General features: G+C 39.7%; 1 protein-coding gene across 1 annotated transcript in view; it reads right to left on the bottom strand.

The window, feature by feature from the left end:
- Nucleotides 1-3,407: 3,407 nt before the first annotated feature.
- COMMD1 (copper metabolism domain containing 1) overlaps nt 3,408-16,134 on the bottom strand; it is a 105,912-nt gene continuing 93,185 nt past the window's right edge. Inside the window, exon 3 of the mRNA XM_067469497.1 lies at nt 3,408-3,738. Within this exon, the coding sequence (XP_067325598.1) occupies nt 3,631-3,738 (108 nt within the window). The 3' untranslated portion in view covers nt 3,408-3,630. The remainder of the gene's footprint in view (nt 3,739-16,134) is intronic.

Below are 16,134 nucleotides of genomic sequence, written 5' to 3'. Positions count from 1 at the left end.
CATGGGGGTTCTGAGTGGGAAGTTTGGCCCAATTCGATCACTGGTGAGGTTGAGAATTGTAGGTGAACTCTAAATCCTTTCATTGTAGGTGAACTCTAAATCCAACCAACTACAACTCCCAAATGTCGAGGTCTATTTTCTCCAAACTCCACCAGTGTTCACATTTGGGCATATTGGGTATTTGTGCCAAGTTTGGTCCAGATCCATCACTGTTTAAGTCCACATTGCTCTCTGGATGTAGGTGAACCACAACTCCAAAACTCAAACTCAATGTTCACCAAACCCTTCCAGTATTTTCTGTTGGTCATGGGAGTTCTGTGTGCCAAATCTGGTTAAATTCCATCGTTGGTGGAGTTCAGAATATTCTTTGATTGTAGGTGAACTATAAATCCCATGAACTACAACTCCCAAATGACAAAATTAACACACACACACCCACCCCACTAGTTTTCAATTTTGGCCATATCAGGTATTTGTGTCAAATTTGGTACAGTGAATGAAAATACATCCTGCATATCAAATATTTGCATTATGATTCATAATAGGATAAAAAATACAGTATTTGTGCCAAGTTTGCTCCAGATCCATCATTGTTTGAGTCCACAGTGCTCTCTGGATGTAGATGAACTACAACTCCAAAACTCAAAGTCCATGCTCACCAAACTTTTCCATTATTTTCTGCGGATCATGGGAGTTCTGAGTGGCAACTTTGGTTCAATTCCATCGTTGATGAAGTTCAGAATGCTCTTTGATTGTAGGTGAACTATAAACCCCAGCAACTACAACTCCCAAATGACAAAAATCAAAACTACTACCACTACCACCACCTCCCCACCCCACTAGTTTTCAAATTTGGCCATATCAGGTATTTGTGCCAAATTTGGTCCAGTAAACGAAAATACATCCTGCATATCAGATATTTACATTATGATTCACAACAGTAGCAACATTACAGTTATGAAGTAGCAACGAAAATAATATTATGGTTCGAGGTCACCACCACATGAGGAAACGTATTAAGGGCTTGCTGCATTAGGAAGGTTGAGAAACACTGCTCTAGCTAAAATGTTTAAGATGCTCAAGGAAAAGGTGAGAAGAGGCAACCCAATTTTTTTAATTTAAAAAACCAGGAACAAATCCTGGTTCAGAAAGTAAGCAACAATACCACAATCATCAAGGATCTCTGGAGTTCATTTGCTTGCAACTTTTAAATTATTTTTTCACATACACCGTTTTCCCGAAAATAAGACATACCGATAAAATAAGCAGTAGCAGGAGGTTTAAGCATTTGAGCAAAATAAGCCATACCCCAAAAATAAGACTTGGTGATAGGCATGGCTATGCAGCATACAAGGTCGGCTCTCCGTCAGTTCCTGGGTCCTTCTGTGTGTGTGGCAAGGTGAGGCATAGAGCAGTGTTTCTCAACCTTCCTAATGCCGTGACCCCTTAATACAGTTCCTCATGTTGTGGTGACCCCACCAACCATAAAATTGTTTTAGTTGCTAACTGTAATTTTACTACTGTTATGCATCGTATTATAAATATGTGATATGCAGGATATATTTTCATTCACTGGACCAAATTTGGCACAAATACTCACTTCGCCCAAATTTGAATACTGTTGGGGTTTGGAGGGGATTTATTTTTGTCATTTGGGAGTTGTAGTTGCTGGTTTTAGAGTGCACCTACAATCAAATAGCATTCTGAACTCCACCAATGATGGAATTGACCCAAACTTGGCACACAGAACCAAGAGAAATTACTGGGAGGGTTTGGTGGGCACTAACCTTGAGTTTTGGAGTTGTAGTTCACCTATATCCAGAGAGCACTGTGGACTCAAACAATGATGGATATGGACCAAGCTTGGCACGAATCCTCAGTATACCCAAATGTGAACACTGGTGGAGTTTGGGGACAATAGATCATAACATTTGGGAGTTGTAATTTCTAGGATTCATAGTTCACCTACAATCAAAGAGCATTGTGAACCCCACCAATGATAGAATTGGGCCATACTTCCACACAGAACCCTCATGAACAACAGAAAATACTGTGTTTTCTGATGGTCTTTGGCAACCCCTTTGACAATCTCTCGCAACTCCCCCAGGGGTCTCGACCCCCCAGGTTGAGAAATGCTGGCATAGAAACATAAAAAGTGAAAGAAAAAGTCCCCTCAGTGAAGTAAGGAGCAAGAAGTAAGGAGCTTTAGGTATTGTGTGTCCTCAGGGGGAAGAAGTAAAGTTGTGGTTGCTGTTTTACTCAGCACTGTGGGTCTCTCTCCCCCAGCACCAACCAGCAACAGTCTGGAGGGCTCTCTCCCCACAAACACTAGTAAAGCCACTGCTCCCCAGCACTGACCATCAACAGTCTGTGGGTCTCTTTCACTCCACACAAACACCCCAGGGGATAGGGAAAAAGTTTCAGAAAGCTACTGAGCCCAGAGAGATCCTCCCATAAATGCAGATTGTTGTACCATACTTCATAAAAATAAGGTATCCCCTGAAAATAAGTCATAGTGCAGTGGTTCTCAACCTTCCTAATGCCGTGACCCCTTAATACAGTTCCTCATGTTGTGGTGACCCCCAACCATAACCCTAACATTATGAATCGCCATGTAAATAATGATCTGCAGGATGTATTTTCCTTCACTGGACCAAATTTGGCAGAAACAAATGTCCAAATTTGAATACTGGTGGGGTTGGCGGGGGAATTGATTTTGTCATTTGGGAGTTGTAGTTGCTGGGATTTATAGTTAACATGTAAACAAAGAGCATTCTGAACCCCGCCAACAATGGAATTGAATCAAAGTTGGCAAAGAGAACTCCCATGATCAACAGAAAATACTGGAAGGGTTTGGTGGGCACTGACCTTGAGTTTGGGAGTTGTAGTTCGCCTACATCCAGAGAGCACATTTGGGAGTTGTAGATACTGGGATTTATAGTTCACGTACAATCAAGGAGCGTTCTGAACCCCACCAATGATAGCATTGGGTCAAACTTCCCACACAGAACCCCCATGACCAACAGAAAATACTGTGTTTTCTGATGGTCTTTGGCGACCCCTCTGACATCCCTTAGCGACCCCCTCAGGGGTCCCGACCTCCAGGTTGAGAAACACTGCCATAGTGTATCTTCTTGAGGAAAAATAAATAGAAGACACTGTCTTATTTTCGGGGAAACACGGTACATATATTTTCTGTAAGACCTGCAATATCTAATTATTCTGAGATTGGAGTAGTTCATGATGAACATTCTGATGTTCCTTTGAACTTGATCTGAATTAAATCTATTAGTCTGGAGAATTATTTTTAGCGTGAAATTCTGAACAGTGCACATGAAGTGACAAAATACAGATGTTTTATTTCCCTGATTCTGCCTCGCTGTCTGACAAGAAAATCCCAAGAGTGGTGGATTCACAAAACACATTTATTTGGAATGTAAAAGGAAAGGGAAGAAGTTATGATGAGGTTCACTAACTTGAACCGACAAGTTATTTTTTTGTCTGCATTATCTGGATTTTGGCATAACAGAAAGAAGATACAAAATACTGTTGGAACAAATGTCAAAACAATCAATAGGTATGAACTTTTTCAATGTTATTCTGAGTGAGAAAGTAATTAATTAAAAAAAACTAGGATGCTTGAGTTAAAGATGTAATGCTGTCTTCGATTCTGGAAAGCTTCTTCATCATTTGATTCAACTTTGCTTCATCAAATTCTAGGGTCAAAAATTCAGATTCCTGAAATGAAAGGAGAAGGTGAGCTTTTAGAGGAGTTGTTCACAACATCAACAAAACTATCACTGCGATCCCTACTATGACCTTCATTATTTTATTTATTTATTTATTTCGGGTATCTCTACCCTGCCCTTTTCTACCCCCGGGAGGGGGGGGGGGAACTCAGGGCGGCTTCAGGCCGGCACATATTCTATGCTTACAAGCAACACAACAAAAGGAGCCCCCGGTAGCGCAGTGGGTTAAACCTCTGTGCCGGCAGGACTGAAGACCAATAGGTCGCAGGTTTGAATCCGGGGAGAGGCAGATGAGCTCCCTCTGTCAGCTCCAGCTCCCCAAGCGGGGACATGAGAGAAGCCTCCCACAAGGATGATAAAAAAAAACAACATCAAATCATCCGGGCATCCCCTGGGCAACGTCCTTGCAGACAGCCAATTCTCTCACACCAGAAGCGACTTGCAGTTTCTCAAGTCGCTCCTGACACGACAAAAAAAAATACAACAAAACACACATTAAAACCAATAATTATAAATAGTTAAAACATTAGGTTAATACAATAAAATCTGTTAAAAAGAAAGCCACTCTGGTGGCCATTGTTCCGTTGAGTTCTGTAATTGAAGGCCCCATTAAGCTTGTCCATAAACCGTTTCCATAGCCATTGTCGTCATCAAGTCTGCAAGATTACCCAAAGGCCTGGTCCCACATCCATGTTTTTAATTTCCTTCTAAAGGAGAGGAGGGATGACGATGACCTAATTTCCCCGGGGAGTGAATTCCACAGGTGGGGGGCCACCACCGAGAAGGTCCTGTCTCTCGTCCCCGCCAACTGTGTTCATTACAGGGAGACTGAGAATCATTGTTGAGATAATAATATTTTGAAGATTTGTTTCAGTTCTTTTTGGTTTAGAATAACGTCTTTGAAAGAATGATCAGAGTTGTTGTTTTTTTCCTCTGACAGTTTTCTACTTCTAATTTTTCTAAGTTATGTTAGCCCCTCACCATTTCCATTCCCAGAAAAAAGAAATAGCAATCTTGTAAGACTTTAACAGACAACCAAGTTTGTCAGTGGCTTATCATATGCTGGCACACTTTTCGTCTAGTTTTCTTGTCTTATCATAAATTCTGAGAAAGCTTCTTGCATATTTTGCAAGGCAACATTTCTATATAGCAAATGCATTTTTTAAACTGCTTACATTCTGATGATTGTTTTATACTTGTGTTTGCCTATTGAAGAATGCCTGGACATTTGCATTACATACTGCAGAAGGTATAGTGATCCATGGATCCTTAGGAAGTAGTTTAGTAAATGCACTATTGGCTTGGCCTCTTGAACGATCTTTTTGACTGAGATATTGGTGTTACACCCCAAACAATCTTAACATTTTCTTGTAAGGATTGTATATGAAAATGGACAAGCCATCAATCAGGGAGCTGTATCCACCTTTGTTGGAGCCCCCAATGGTGCAATGTACACTATCCTGAGATCTTTTGATACAGGACAGGATATAAATATTACGATAAATAAACAAACCAGAGCATATAAAGGCACACAGATAAAATATTTACGTAGAACTACAAGCATATGATTTTTTTTAATGGAAGCTTGCAATAAAAGCCTTGTTTCACAGCCCAGCCTCTAGGGCCGGAGACTAGAAAATGTGAAAGCTATTTTAGTCACTCCTGTCAACTCTGCTTTCCAAGATTGATAAGTGCAGTCTACTTTAGTACGGTGAAGTGTGTTTCTTATCAAACCCTTCAAAATGGATCTTCCCTTTTCTTGCCAAGTTTCCTAGCCTCCTGCATTTTCCCAGTGACATCTGACATTTCTTTGAAAGGACACAGACGTGCTTTGCAAAATAATATTTTAGGCACCTAGAACTCTACAAAGCCGTAGCTCTATACTCTTCACCTCATACTTAGAAGACCAAGAGATTCTCCATTGTAAAGGAGTGTCGGTGGTACTCACATTTTATTGTTGGTTAACAAACCAAACATGGACAATTATAATAAGTTAGAAGAATAAGGTGTCCTGAATTGGTTTGAGAGGCAACAGCTATATAATTGGAAAAAGGACTGGCTAAGTAAAAATCCCAGATGTAGACCGTTGAATAAATACAAAGAATGGCTAAGTAAACTTAAAAAACAAGAAATAACGGAGAAAGGATTAATTGGCAAATACTCCTGTAAAGGATCACTGCCTTGGCGAGGCACTGGAGCTTGAGCACCTCAATGATGCCATGAGCAAAACCGTGAAGGGACACCCAAGGTCATGGCAGAGAGGTCAGACCAAATGCAATCCCTGGGGAAGGTAATGGCAACCCACCCTAGTATTCTTGCCAAGAAAACTAAATAGATCAGTACAACCAGAGATATGTCGGTATGCCATTGGAAGATGGGACTTCCCAAGTTGGAAGATACTGGGGAGGAGCAGAGGATAAGTTCAACTAGCCCCAGATGTGATGACGCAGCTAGCTCAAAGCCGAAAGGAAGTCTAGCAGCCGATGGTGCTGGAGGTGAATGACGAAGATCTACATCATTAAAGCCCCGTAGTAACCTATGGATGTGAGAGCTGGACCATAAGCTCTCCTGAGCAAAGGAAGACTAAGCAAATGAAGGTAGATGATTTTGAACTGTGGTGTTGGAGAAAAATTCTGAGAGTGCCTTGGACCACCAAAAGATCCAACCAGTCCATACTTCAGGAAGTAAAGCCTGGCTGCTCATTGGAAGGATGGATACTAGAGGCAAAGATGAAGTACACAACAGCAAAACAACAGAGAGGAATCAATCAGGGACATCTAATCACCTTTCAACAAAAGATTGCCTCAGGCACTAACAAGCCACACCAAACAACTGGCAGGCCCCCAAATGCTAATCAAGGTGGTCAGTTGGAATGTTCACACCTAGCCCCAACAGACAAGAGTTCTTTGTCCCATCCTGGTCATTCCACAGATATATAAACTCATTTTCTTAGTTCCAACAGACCTCACTACCTATGAGGATGCTTGCCATAGATGCAGGCGAAATGTCAGGAGAAAATGCCTCTAGAACATGGCTATATAGCCCAAAAAAAACTACAACAACCCAGTGATTTCGGCCATGAAAGCCTTCGACAATACAAAGATAAAGTACTGAGAAGACAGGAAAGTTTAGAGAAGACAATGATGCTTGGGAAAATGGAAAGGAAAAGGAAGAGAGGCTGACCAAGTGCAAGATGGATGGATAGTATCCTTGAAATGACTGGCTTGACCTTAAAGGAGCTGGGGATGGTGACGGCCAACAGGGCTCTCTGGCGTGGGCTGGTCCATGAGGTCACGAAGAATCAGAAATGACTGGACGAATACACAACAACAAAAATTGGCGAAGAAATAGGGCTGAAGCTGTTAGAAAAGGTATGGGGACCTAGGGCCTCTGACAGATTTTGATTGGAAAAGGGTTCTGAAGTGGAGAGTGGTTAAGAATCTATTAACAAGAATAAAAGAAAATGTGTGCAAAGTTATATGGAGATGGTATACCACACCGGTTAAACAACATCAGATAGAGAGCAAGCAAAGCAACCTCTGCTGGAGATGTGGCATGCACAAAGGGACATATTTTCATTTATGGTGGGAATTCCCCCAACTGAAGAGTTTTTGGAATGATATATTTATCGAAATAGGTAATATTATAGGATTAATATTACTCCGGATGCCAGGTTAACATTACTAACGAATGTCACAAACTTGAATTTAGAAATGGAAAAGAAAGAATTGGTGATTATTTTACTCACAGTGGCAAGAATTAGAATTGGAAAATAGTGGGTTGTTGTAGATTTTTTTCGGGCTATATGGCCATGTTCTAGAGGCATTCTCTTCTGACATTTCGCCTGCATCTATGGCAAGCATCCTCAGAGGTAGTGAGGTAGACCTCACTACCTTTGAGGATGCTTACCATAGATTCAGGCGAAATGTCAGGAGAGAATGCCTCTAGAACATGGACATATAGCCCGAAAAAACCTACAACAATGCAGTGATTCTGGCCATGAAAGCCTTCGACATTAAATTGGAAAATAGTAACTAATCTTACACTGGAAGCATGGTACGGGGAGGTATGGAATGTAGCCTTAAATGATAAATTAACAATGGAAATGAGGGTATTCAGGGGGGAAACTAACAGATCAGATTTTGATGCATACTGGTCGGTTTTTATTAAATATGCTTTAGAGAGCAAAAATGGAAAACAGTATAACCTTGTTGGTTAGGAATTTTGGATTTGACATTTGATTAATGATTGATTTATAAATATGTGGCAAAGGAAAGGATACTTGTTCCGGCCTTGGTGGTGGGGTTATGTGTTTGGCAAATGTTCACTGTTTTGTGTTCTGCTTACACTGTAAGTTGTTAATGTATGTAAATAATAATAATAATACAAACCAAACATGTGAAAAATGTCCAGGGTGCATGTTTCTGTGTATAGTTTTTCCTTTTCAATTTTCCGAAAACTGCTAATGTTGAAAAATAACAATTACCTCAGCAAGCGTTATTTTTCCAAGCTTTGCTCCAAAGTTGCCTGATGCAGTCTATTTTGCTTCCGGCTTAATTTTAAAAGATATTTTAGTTCATTATTCACAGTGTAAAATTGCTTCAGTATGCCAATGTTTACAGCTATTGTGCCTGTGAAAAAACAACTGAATTTAAGAGCTCTGGGGCACAATTCCAGGCATTAAAATCCTTCCTAAACTGGGACTTTGGTCTGGAGTTTGCGTTTCTCCCAGGGAAGGCATGGGCACTCCAGAAAAGTACCACCATCTAATATTGGTGTGTGAGTCTTTTGGACTGTGTCGACTCTACTGAGTCCTTCTGAGGAGATAAGGCGGCATATAAATAAAGTTTCATTATTTTATTATTACTCATTAAATATAAAAGGTTTCACATTTGGATCACCTCTGAGATCAATAGTGTCCATGGGCCTTTGGCTTGTCAGGATGCTGAAACAACATACCTGGCATTTGGAAGAGAGAAAAACTGCCTGGAAGGCTCATTTCAGGATAATGATAAATGAATAGGGCTGGGTATTCAAGCCACCCATATTCCCAATGAAAATATTGTATATACTCGAGTATAAGCCTAGTTTTCAGCCTCTTTTTTTAGGCTGAAAAAGCTCCCCTCGGCGTATACCTGAGCCAAGGTTATAATAATAATAATAATAATAATAATAATAATAATAATAATAATGCTTTATTTGTGCTACCATCTCCCGAAGGACTTGGTGCGGCTTATAAGAAGCCGAGCCCAAATAACAATAAAAACAGCAGCAACAACAGCAACACAATAACTCAAAAAAACAAAGCAATGACAATTAACAACACCCAATGACGCAATTAAAAACAATGGTTATTTATTATTTTACTCTGTTATTAGTATTATTTTTATTATATTTATGTTATTACTCTATTATTATTTTTATTACATTTATTATTTACTCTATTATTATTGATATTATTACATTTACATTATTTTACTCTATTATTTTTATTACATTTATTATTTTCCTCTATTTATTATGGTTATTAAATGTATTATTTTGCTCTCTTTATTATTATTGGAAGTATATGTAAGCACATTTACACTGAAGGAGGCTAGAATAATGGTCTCATCAGAGCTGGACAGTCTTACATTACAGTTTTATGTAAATATTCAAAAACATTTAACCTACTGGTACCTCAATTAATGTAATTTTATGGGTATCTAGTTTTATTTTGAAATTGACCAGTAGCTGCTGCATTTCCCACTCTCGACTTATATTCAAGTCAATACATTTTCCCAGTTTTTGTAGTAAAATTAGGTGCCTCATCTTATATTCGGGTCGGCTTATACTCGAGTATATACAGTAAGATGTATTTTCAACCCCAGCAGGATTGAAAAAACCATAAATTCCTGTTTCTCTCCAAAAATTTATCTACAGCACAGATAGGATTGATTTTTTTTTTAAAAAAATGTAATCCCATATACAAAAAATTCGGTCTTGTGCCTTGAAATCCAAATCCCCCTAGTTCTAAAATTTAATAACATATAGCAATGACTGCTTTTAGAGGAATCAGAAGTGAGACTAAAAATCTCATCCCAAAAGGGGCTGGAAAGTGGGGAAAAGCAGAAGGAACTGTCCAGCCAGCTATCCCACATGTTTACCGGGTCCCCCCTCCCACTTTTTCCCACTTTCTGTCATTTGGAAGTTGGATAACATCTAACTCCTGAAGACAGCTGCTAGGCTTTGTTTCCATCTGCTTCAAAAATGTAGCCCTGCTGAGTCTCACTGGAAGTGCCCTTATGTGATGGTGTCCGTGGGTCTCCCGTGCAGCTCCATTTTCTCAGTGCATGGAAACAGAGCCTAGCAACTATCTGATGAAATGCTTTACAAAGTTTAGCTTTTGTCCTTTACCGGTGGCATATCTACAGCAGAATGATCATGTCTGAGTCAACAGTTTTTGAATCACATGGCCCTGGCCTTGCAACCTGTGAGTGCAGGCTATGATATGGTAGGATGACAGTGAATTGTCGAAGGCTTTCGTGGCCGGAATCACTGGGTTATTGTAGGTTTTTTCGGGCTGTATGGCCATGGTCTAGAGGCATTCTCTCCTGACGTTTCGTCTGCATCGATGGCAAGCATCCTCAGAGGTAGTGAGCTCCTCACTACCTCTGAATCCTCAGAGGTAGTGAACTCCTCACTACCTCTGAGGATGCTTGCCATAGATGCAGGGGAAACGTCAGGAGAGAATGCCTCTAGACCATGGCCATATAGCCCAAAAATCCCGACCCAGGATGACAGCGAACCAAATGGATGCTTGTAAGTGTGGATAACTGGAGGTGCACATCATTTTTTTGCCCTATCATGTGCTTCAGTTTGGAATGTTGTGCTCTTTCTATAAAAATTTCCTGCTTAAAGAAGTTGGTTTTGACTCAGTCTAATTGTACCATGTAGTAATAATATTAGTTATCTTGTTTGGGGAGTGAAAAGCCCCAGCCCTGAATATGTCTCTCCTTCCATGAACCTGCCCGATTTCTTCGATCTTTTGGGGGAGGCTCTCTTTTCGCCCCTGCCATTATCACAGGCTCATCTTTTGGGAACAAGGGAGAAAGCCTTCTCCTTTGTGGCCTCCCGACTCTGGAACTCATTGCTCAGTGAGATTAGGCAAGCCCTCACCTTAGCAACTTTCAAGAAGGATCTCAAAACCTGGCTTTTCCGTTGCGTTTTTGGAGAGTAACTCTACAATTATAATTTGCTGCTCCCCTTCAATGTTTTCCCCTATAGTACACTTTCCCCTGCCTGTTTGAAGGCCTATTTTTATGACCTCATTTTTATGAGCCTCTCCCTCACAAATAATCTGTTCCACTCCTATCTCACCCTGAGTTTTCAGCATTTTATCTTGTACATGTGGCCCGCTCATTGTCACTGTGATTGTGAATGATTTTTTCATTGTATTCTTATACTGTTTATTGTATTCTTATGTTTTATTAATCTTATTGTGTTGGTTGTTTTTTGCTTTGGTTTTTATTTTATTGTAATGCATTGTTGGGCTTGGCCTCATGTAAGCCGCCCCGAGTCCCCGTTGGGGAGATGGTAGTGGGGTATAAATAAAGATTATTATTATTATTATTATTATTATTATTATTATTATGTTCCCAAACCCCAGAAAACCGTATGGATTGTTGTTCAGTTAATATTCCCTCTACTACTTTTGAAGGATTCCCCAGATCTAGTTGCAGTTCCAATGGTACAATTATAAAGGGATGTCAAAACCTATAAGTAATGTAGTCTCTCAAAATTATATATGCATTACTACAATATAAAGTGTAAAGACACGGATCACTGCTACAGCATCTCTCTGAGAAAACTTTATTCTTGCTGTTTTAGCATTTTCTAAAGAAACTCAATTTAGCAAAATGGCGATAAATGAAATCAAGGACATGGATATATTAACTTTTTTATTAAGAAAGAATACAGGCAACCCGGTCAAACAAACAAACTGGTTATCAATTGAGGACTATTTAGAAAAGAAACATAAGGTGTTGTAATCGGACGTATTTGTTAATAGAGAAAATGTAAAAAAACATCAGGACATTTTTATAGGGAAGAGCATATATACAAAGGAGTCATTATGGACAGAATTAGAAGGAAAACCTTCTCCTTCCTTTTTTTAAAAACATTATATGGACTTGGATTTTTTTCTTTTTCTTTTTCTCTCTCGTGTGTGGTGATTTTTTTTCTTTTTTTCTTTTTTGATTATTATAATTTTTCCTGAATATACTCTTTCTATCTTACTTTCTGACTTTTCTATCTTCTTCAGTATATTCCCCCACTTTCCATGTAACTATATAAACCTTTAATAAAAATTGATTTCAAAAAAAAGAGAAAAATTTAGCAAAATGGCAGCAAGAGTGCCGCAGATTGCCCAAACTGCTCATTTCATACCAAATCTCAAAAGAGCCAGACGAATGCATTGCAAACTAGTATGAGCATGGTGTGCTGACTTCTCATCATCATGACATTGTAAGACTCAAAAATGATTGGATGTCTGATATTATCGTATGAGGCACAAAGCAATATGTGACCTCTAAAGAAAAGCTGTATAATATCAAACACAATGAGACCAATCATATGGGTCCTGTTGGTTTCATGAGCATTAGATTCTGAACAATAACAACAACCAAAAGGTGACTACTTTTTATGTAGTCACCTTCACAAATATTGTCACTTAACATCTCAAAAGTGGGAAAATGTCAATTATTTATTTCCAGCAGCAACAACAAAACCATGAAAGGAGAAAAGCATTTGTTGTGCGACATGTACTTTGGCTTTTCCTTGTTTGGATTTTACACGATTTGGAAGGGATGAACAACTTCTCTGTCATGTTGCTGAAAGGGGGGGAAATTGTTACCCATCCTTCAAGAGGAATTTTTCTTTAATTTTACTAATGAAGAACCAAGCCTAAACTACTGCAGATTAAATAGAAAGGATTGAAAGAACTGGAGCAGGTCCAAGTACAAAAGGAAAGCTTTCCATTTGGTACACTGTAGCAAATTTAATTTCACTGCTTTTATGATATTAAGTTCCTGAAATTTTTCAATCCATTATTTTATAGCTGCTAAATCAGAGGATTATTATTTACTAGAGCAGAATACATTTTAACCTTTTCAGATTGAGCTCGTTGCTCTGTGCAAAGCATTACATACAAAAAAATTAATAAAATAGAAATAAAATAGAAAAATAAAACAGAAAAAAATAGAAAATAAAATAGAAATGTGTCCAATTCAGTGGCTTTTGTCAAGACCCATTACAATAAATGATAAACTGAAGAGCATTTCTTTTCACAACTTGTATTTCACAATAACAAAATCTTCTGGGGAGGCCCTGCTCTCGATCCCGCCTGCATCACAAGCACGGCTGGCGGGGACAAGGGACAGGGCCTTCTCTGTGGTGGCCCCTTGGCTGTGGAACACCCTTCCCATGGACATTAGATCAGCTCCTTCGTTAATGGTGTTTCGAAGAAAACTAAAAACCCGGCTGTTTGAACAGGCGTTCGGGTAAACAGTGCAATGAATACGATGAATATAGGAACGGAATTATGGATGACGAATTGGATCACGATTCTAGTTACGAGACGTTAATGTGTTGTTATTGATGTGCCATTACTTTGTATACTATGCTGTTAATGGTTTTTAAATATTGTATGTTGTTAGGATTGACTTTTTGCTCTTGTTGTGAACCGCGTTGAGTCGCCTACGGGCTGAGAAACTGCGGTATACAAGCAAAGTAAATAAATAAATAAATAAATATGTTGGGTTGCTGTGAGTTTTCCGGGTGGTATGGCCATGTTCCAGAAGCACTCTCTCCTGATGTTTCACCCACATCCATATTAGTCCTTGTGAATGAGAAGACAGGAGGGCGTACACAATACCTTTACTTCAGCAGCTGGTCATGAAAAATCATCAATAGGATTTTACATAGGTGTCTTTCTCAACCAATAATATTTAGAACAAACCTAAATATTAGCATAAAAAACAGATGCTAAAATAATGAATTCACGGTTTCCAATGGTAAAGATACCAGGAGACTGATGCAAATGGTATTAAAATGTGGAGTAAGCGATCTCTCAATTCACAGTTCCCAAGTGGTCTTGGGCCCCATCATTGTCATTGTCTCACTCTTCCAGTTTTAACAGGATTTGCTGAATTGGACCAGCAAATGGGGAAACATTTATCCAGCACTGATACTCAAAGAGATCTGGTTGGATGAGATGCAAAGGTGCAATCTCTACTACCTTTGCCCACCTCAGATATCTGGTACGGCAGTATGGAAAGAAGAACTGCAGTGGTCTATCATGATCCCAACCCCCCACCATGTTCTGCCTCTGTTCCAGTCTTTCAGTTTTGAATGTCTTTTTCGACAGGTGAGTGCTTAGGGGAAACAAGAATTCTAATGGTGTATGTATGACTTATCTTTTCTAAGCTATGTGGCTGGTCGGGATCCTTGCTAAGACCACTCTGATAGGAGTGCTAGTCTGCATGGCAATCTGTGTTATGGTCCAGCACCCTTAATTTCCTAACTAGGTCAAATTTTAGATTCCCTGGAGGGTATGTGTGATGAATTGCCTACCTTTTAGGCCAGGGAAAAGCTCGGGAAGGAGGACCAAGTGTTTTGGCAGCCATTTTGTGAAATGGTGCAGGGAGGCAGCCGTCGTAGAGTACTCAATTCCTAGAGGAGGTGGAGCCCAGGAGCAGCCTGGAGGGAAATGTGGAGAGCCTTTGTGATTGGCTGGGAGAAAATGGGCAGAGCTTAGTTAGAGTGCAGAAAAAAAATTGCCTGAAAGGTGCATTTTAAAATCTGATAGTTTAGTCAGGGTCTGTGTGTTGAAGAAGAAAGTTAGGTTTTGGGAGAGTTAGGAGAAAAGAAGTTAGAGAAGCCAAAGTGGTTAGTTAGAGAAGATTGATAGCTATCAGGAAGAATAGCTGGTATATAGAATAGACAGGTCCAAGGGAAAGGACTGTCTGGAATAATTAGGAATGCTAATCAGAGGGAAGTCTGCTAGTTTCCTGAGGGTGTGAAGAGTTGTTTTTGGAACTAAGCCTTGAACTGTTTTCTAAGTAACCATAAGCTTCATCTCTCATTATTGCATCCGTTATGCTTAAGTGCCTGTATTGTTGAAGTTCACACAAATAAACAACTTTGTTCTTTGTTCATCAACAACTGTCTCAGTGTGCCTCTATATAAAGACATATTCTCAACAAGATAGGGAAACAGTGTTTCCAGATTGGTGGCAGCGACATTTTAAAAGAATCTCATTGTTATTTACCTCAGTGTTCTGAGCCCTGAGTACGCATCCCGCACATTCCAGCCTACTTAAAACCTCTTGCCAAACCAAAAGCTGAACATTCCTTTTAAGGGTGGTGGTAGCCAGTTTTCACAGTAAATTACCTCAGAATACAGTGTACTGGTGGCAAAGTCTCTGCAGCCTCCAAACACTTAAGTCGTTTTAAATAATAATCTATTACAATTGGTATGGAGCCCCCGGTGGCACAGTGGGTTAAATCCCTGTGCCGGCAGGACTGAAGACCGTCAGGTCGCAGGTTCGAATCTGGGGAGAGGTGGATGAGCTCCCTCTATCAGCTCCAGCTCTTCATGCGGAGACATGAGAGAAGCCTCTCAAGGATGATAAAAACATCAAATCATCCGAGCGTCCCCTGGGCAACGTCCTTGCAGACAGCCAATTCTCTCACACCAGAAGCGACTTGCAGTTTCTCAAGTCGCTCCTGACACAACAAAAAAATTACAATTGGTGACACAGAGGTGAGATCTCCAAACTAATGGTGATCCTCTCTACATAATAGATTCCTTCCCCCTGCTCTCTCGTTAGAGTACGCAAATTGGGACTGATGATAATTTACAACAAGGAAGCTATCAAGTCCTAAGCATTCCCAATTTGCTTCTTGCCCTACCCACTCCAGAGATAGTGAGCTTTCCTGGCAGAAGAAACAGACCTCCTATAAAACATGACAACACCCATCTGCCCTACAAAAATGATGACGAAACAGTAAATATCAAAATGGATAAGATCAACTTCATACAGTTAGGCCTTGCTAATAAAATATCCAGAATCTACTTTGGAAATCCTATCTGTGTAGCCACCAATGGAATTGGTCTGGCTGACCAGAATGCAAGAAAAGGCTATTTATTTTTGTAGAACTGTTTTTTTCAATTAACAAACATTAAGCCGCTTCCGTTCTAGAATCCAGGAAATCATTAATTCAAAAATTCCAATTAGTTCAAAACACGGCAGCCAGATTGGTTATAGCAACATCTAGGAGTGAGCACATCACATTCATACTGAAGTTAACTCCACTGGTTACCAATTAGTTTCCAGGCAAACTAC

The sequence above is a fragment of the Anolis sagrei genome, chromosome 1, assembly GCF_037176765.1.
Source record: "Anolis sagrei isolate rAnoSag1 chromosome 1, rAnoSag1.mat, whole genome shotgun sequence".
Lineage (NCBI taxonomy): Eukaryota > Metazoa > Chordata > Lepidosauria > Squamata > Dactyloidae > Anolis > Anolis sagrei.
This window is presented reverse-complemented; position numbering and strand designations above follow the sequence as displayed.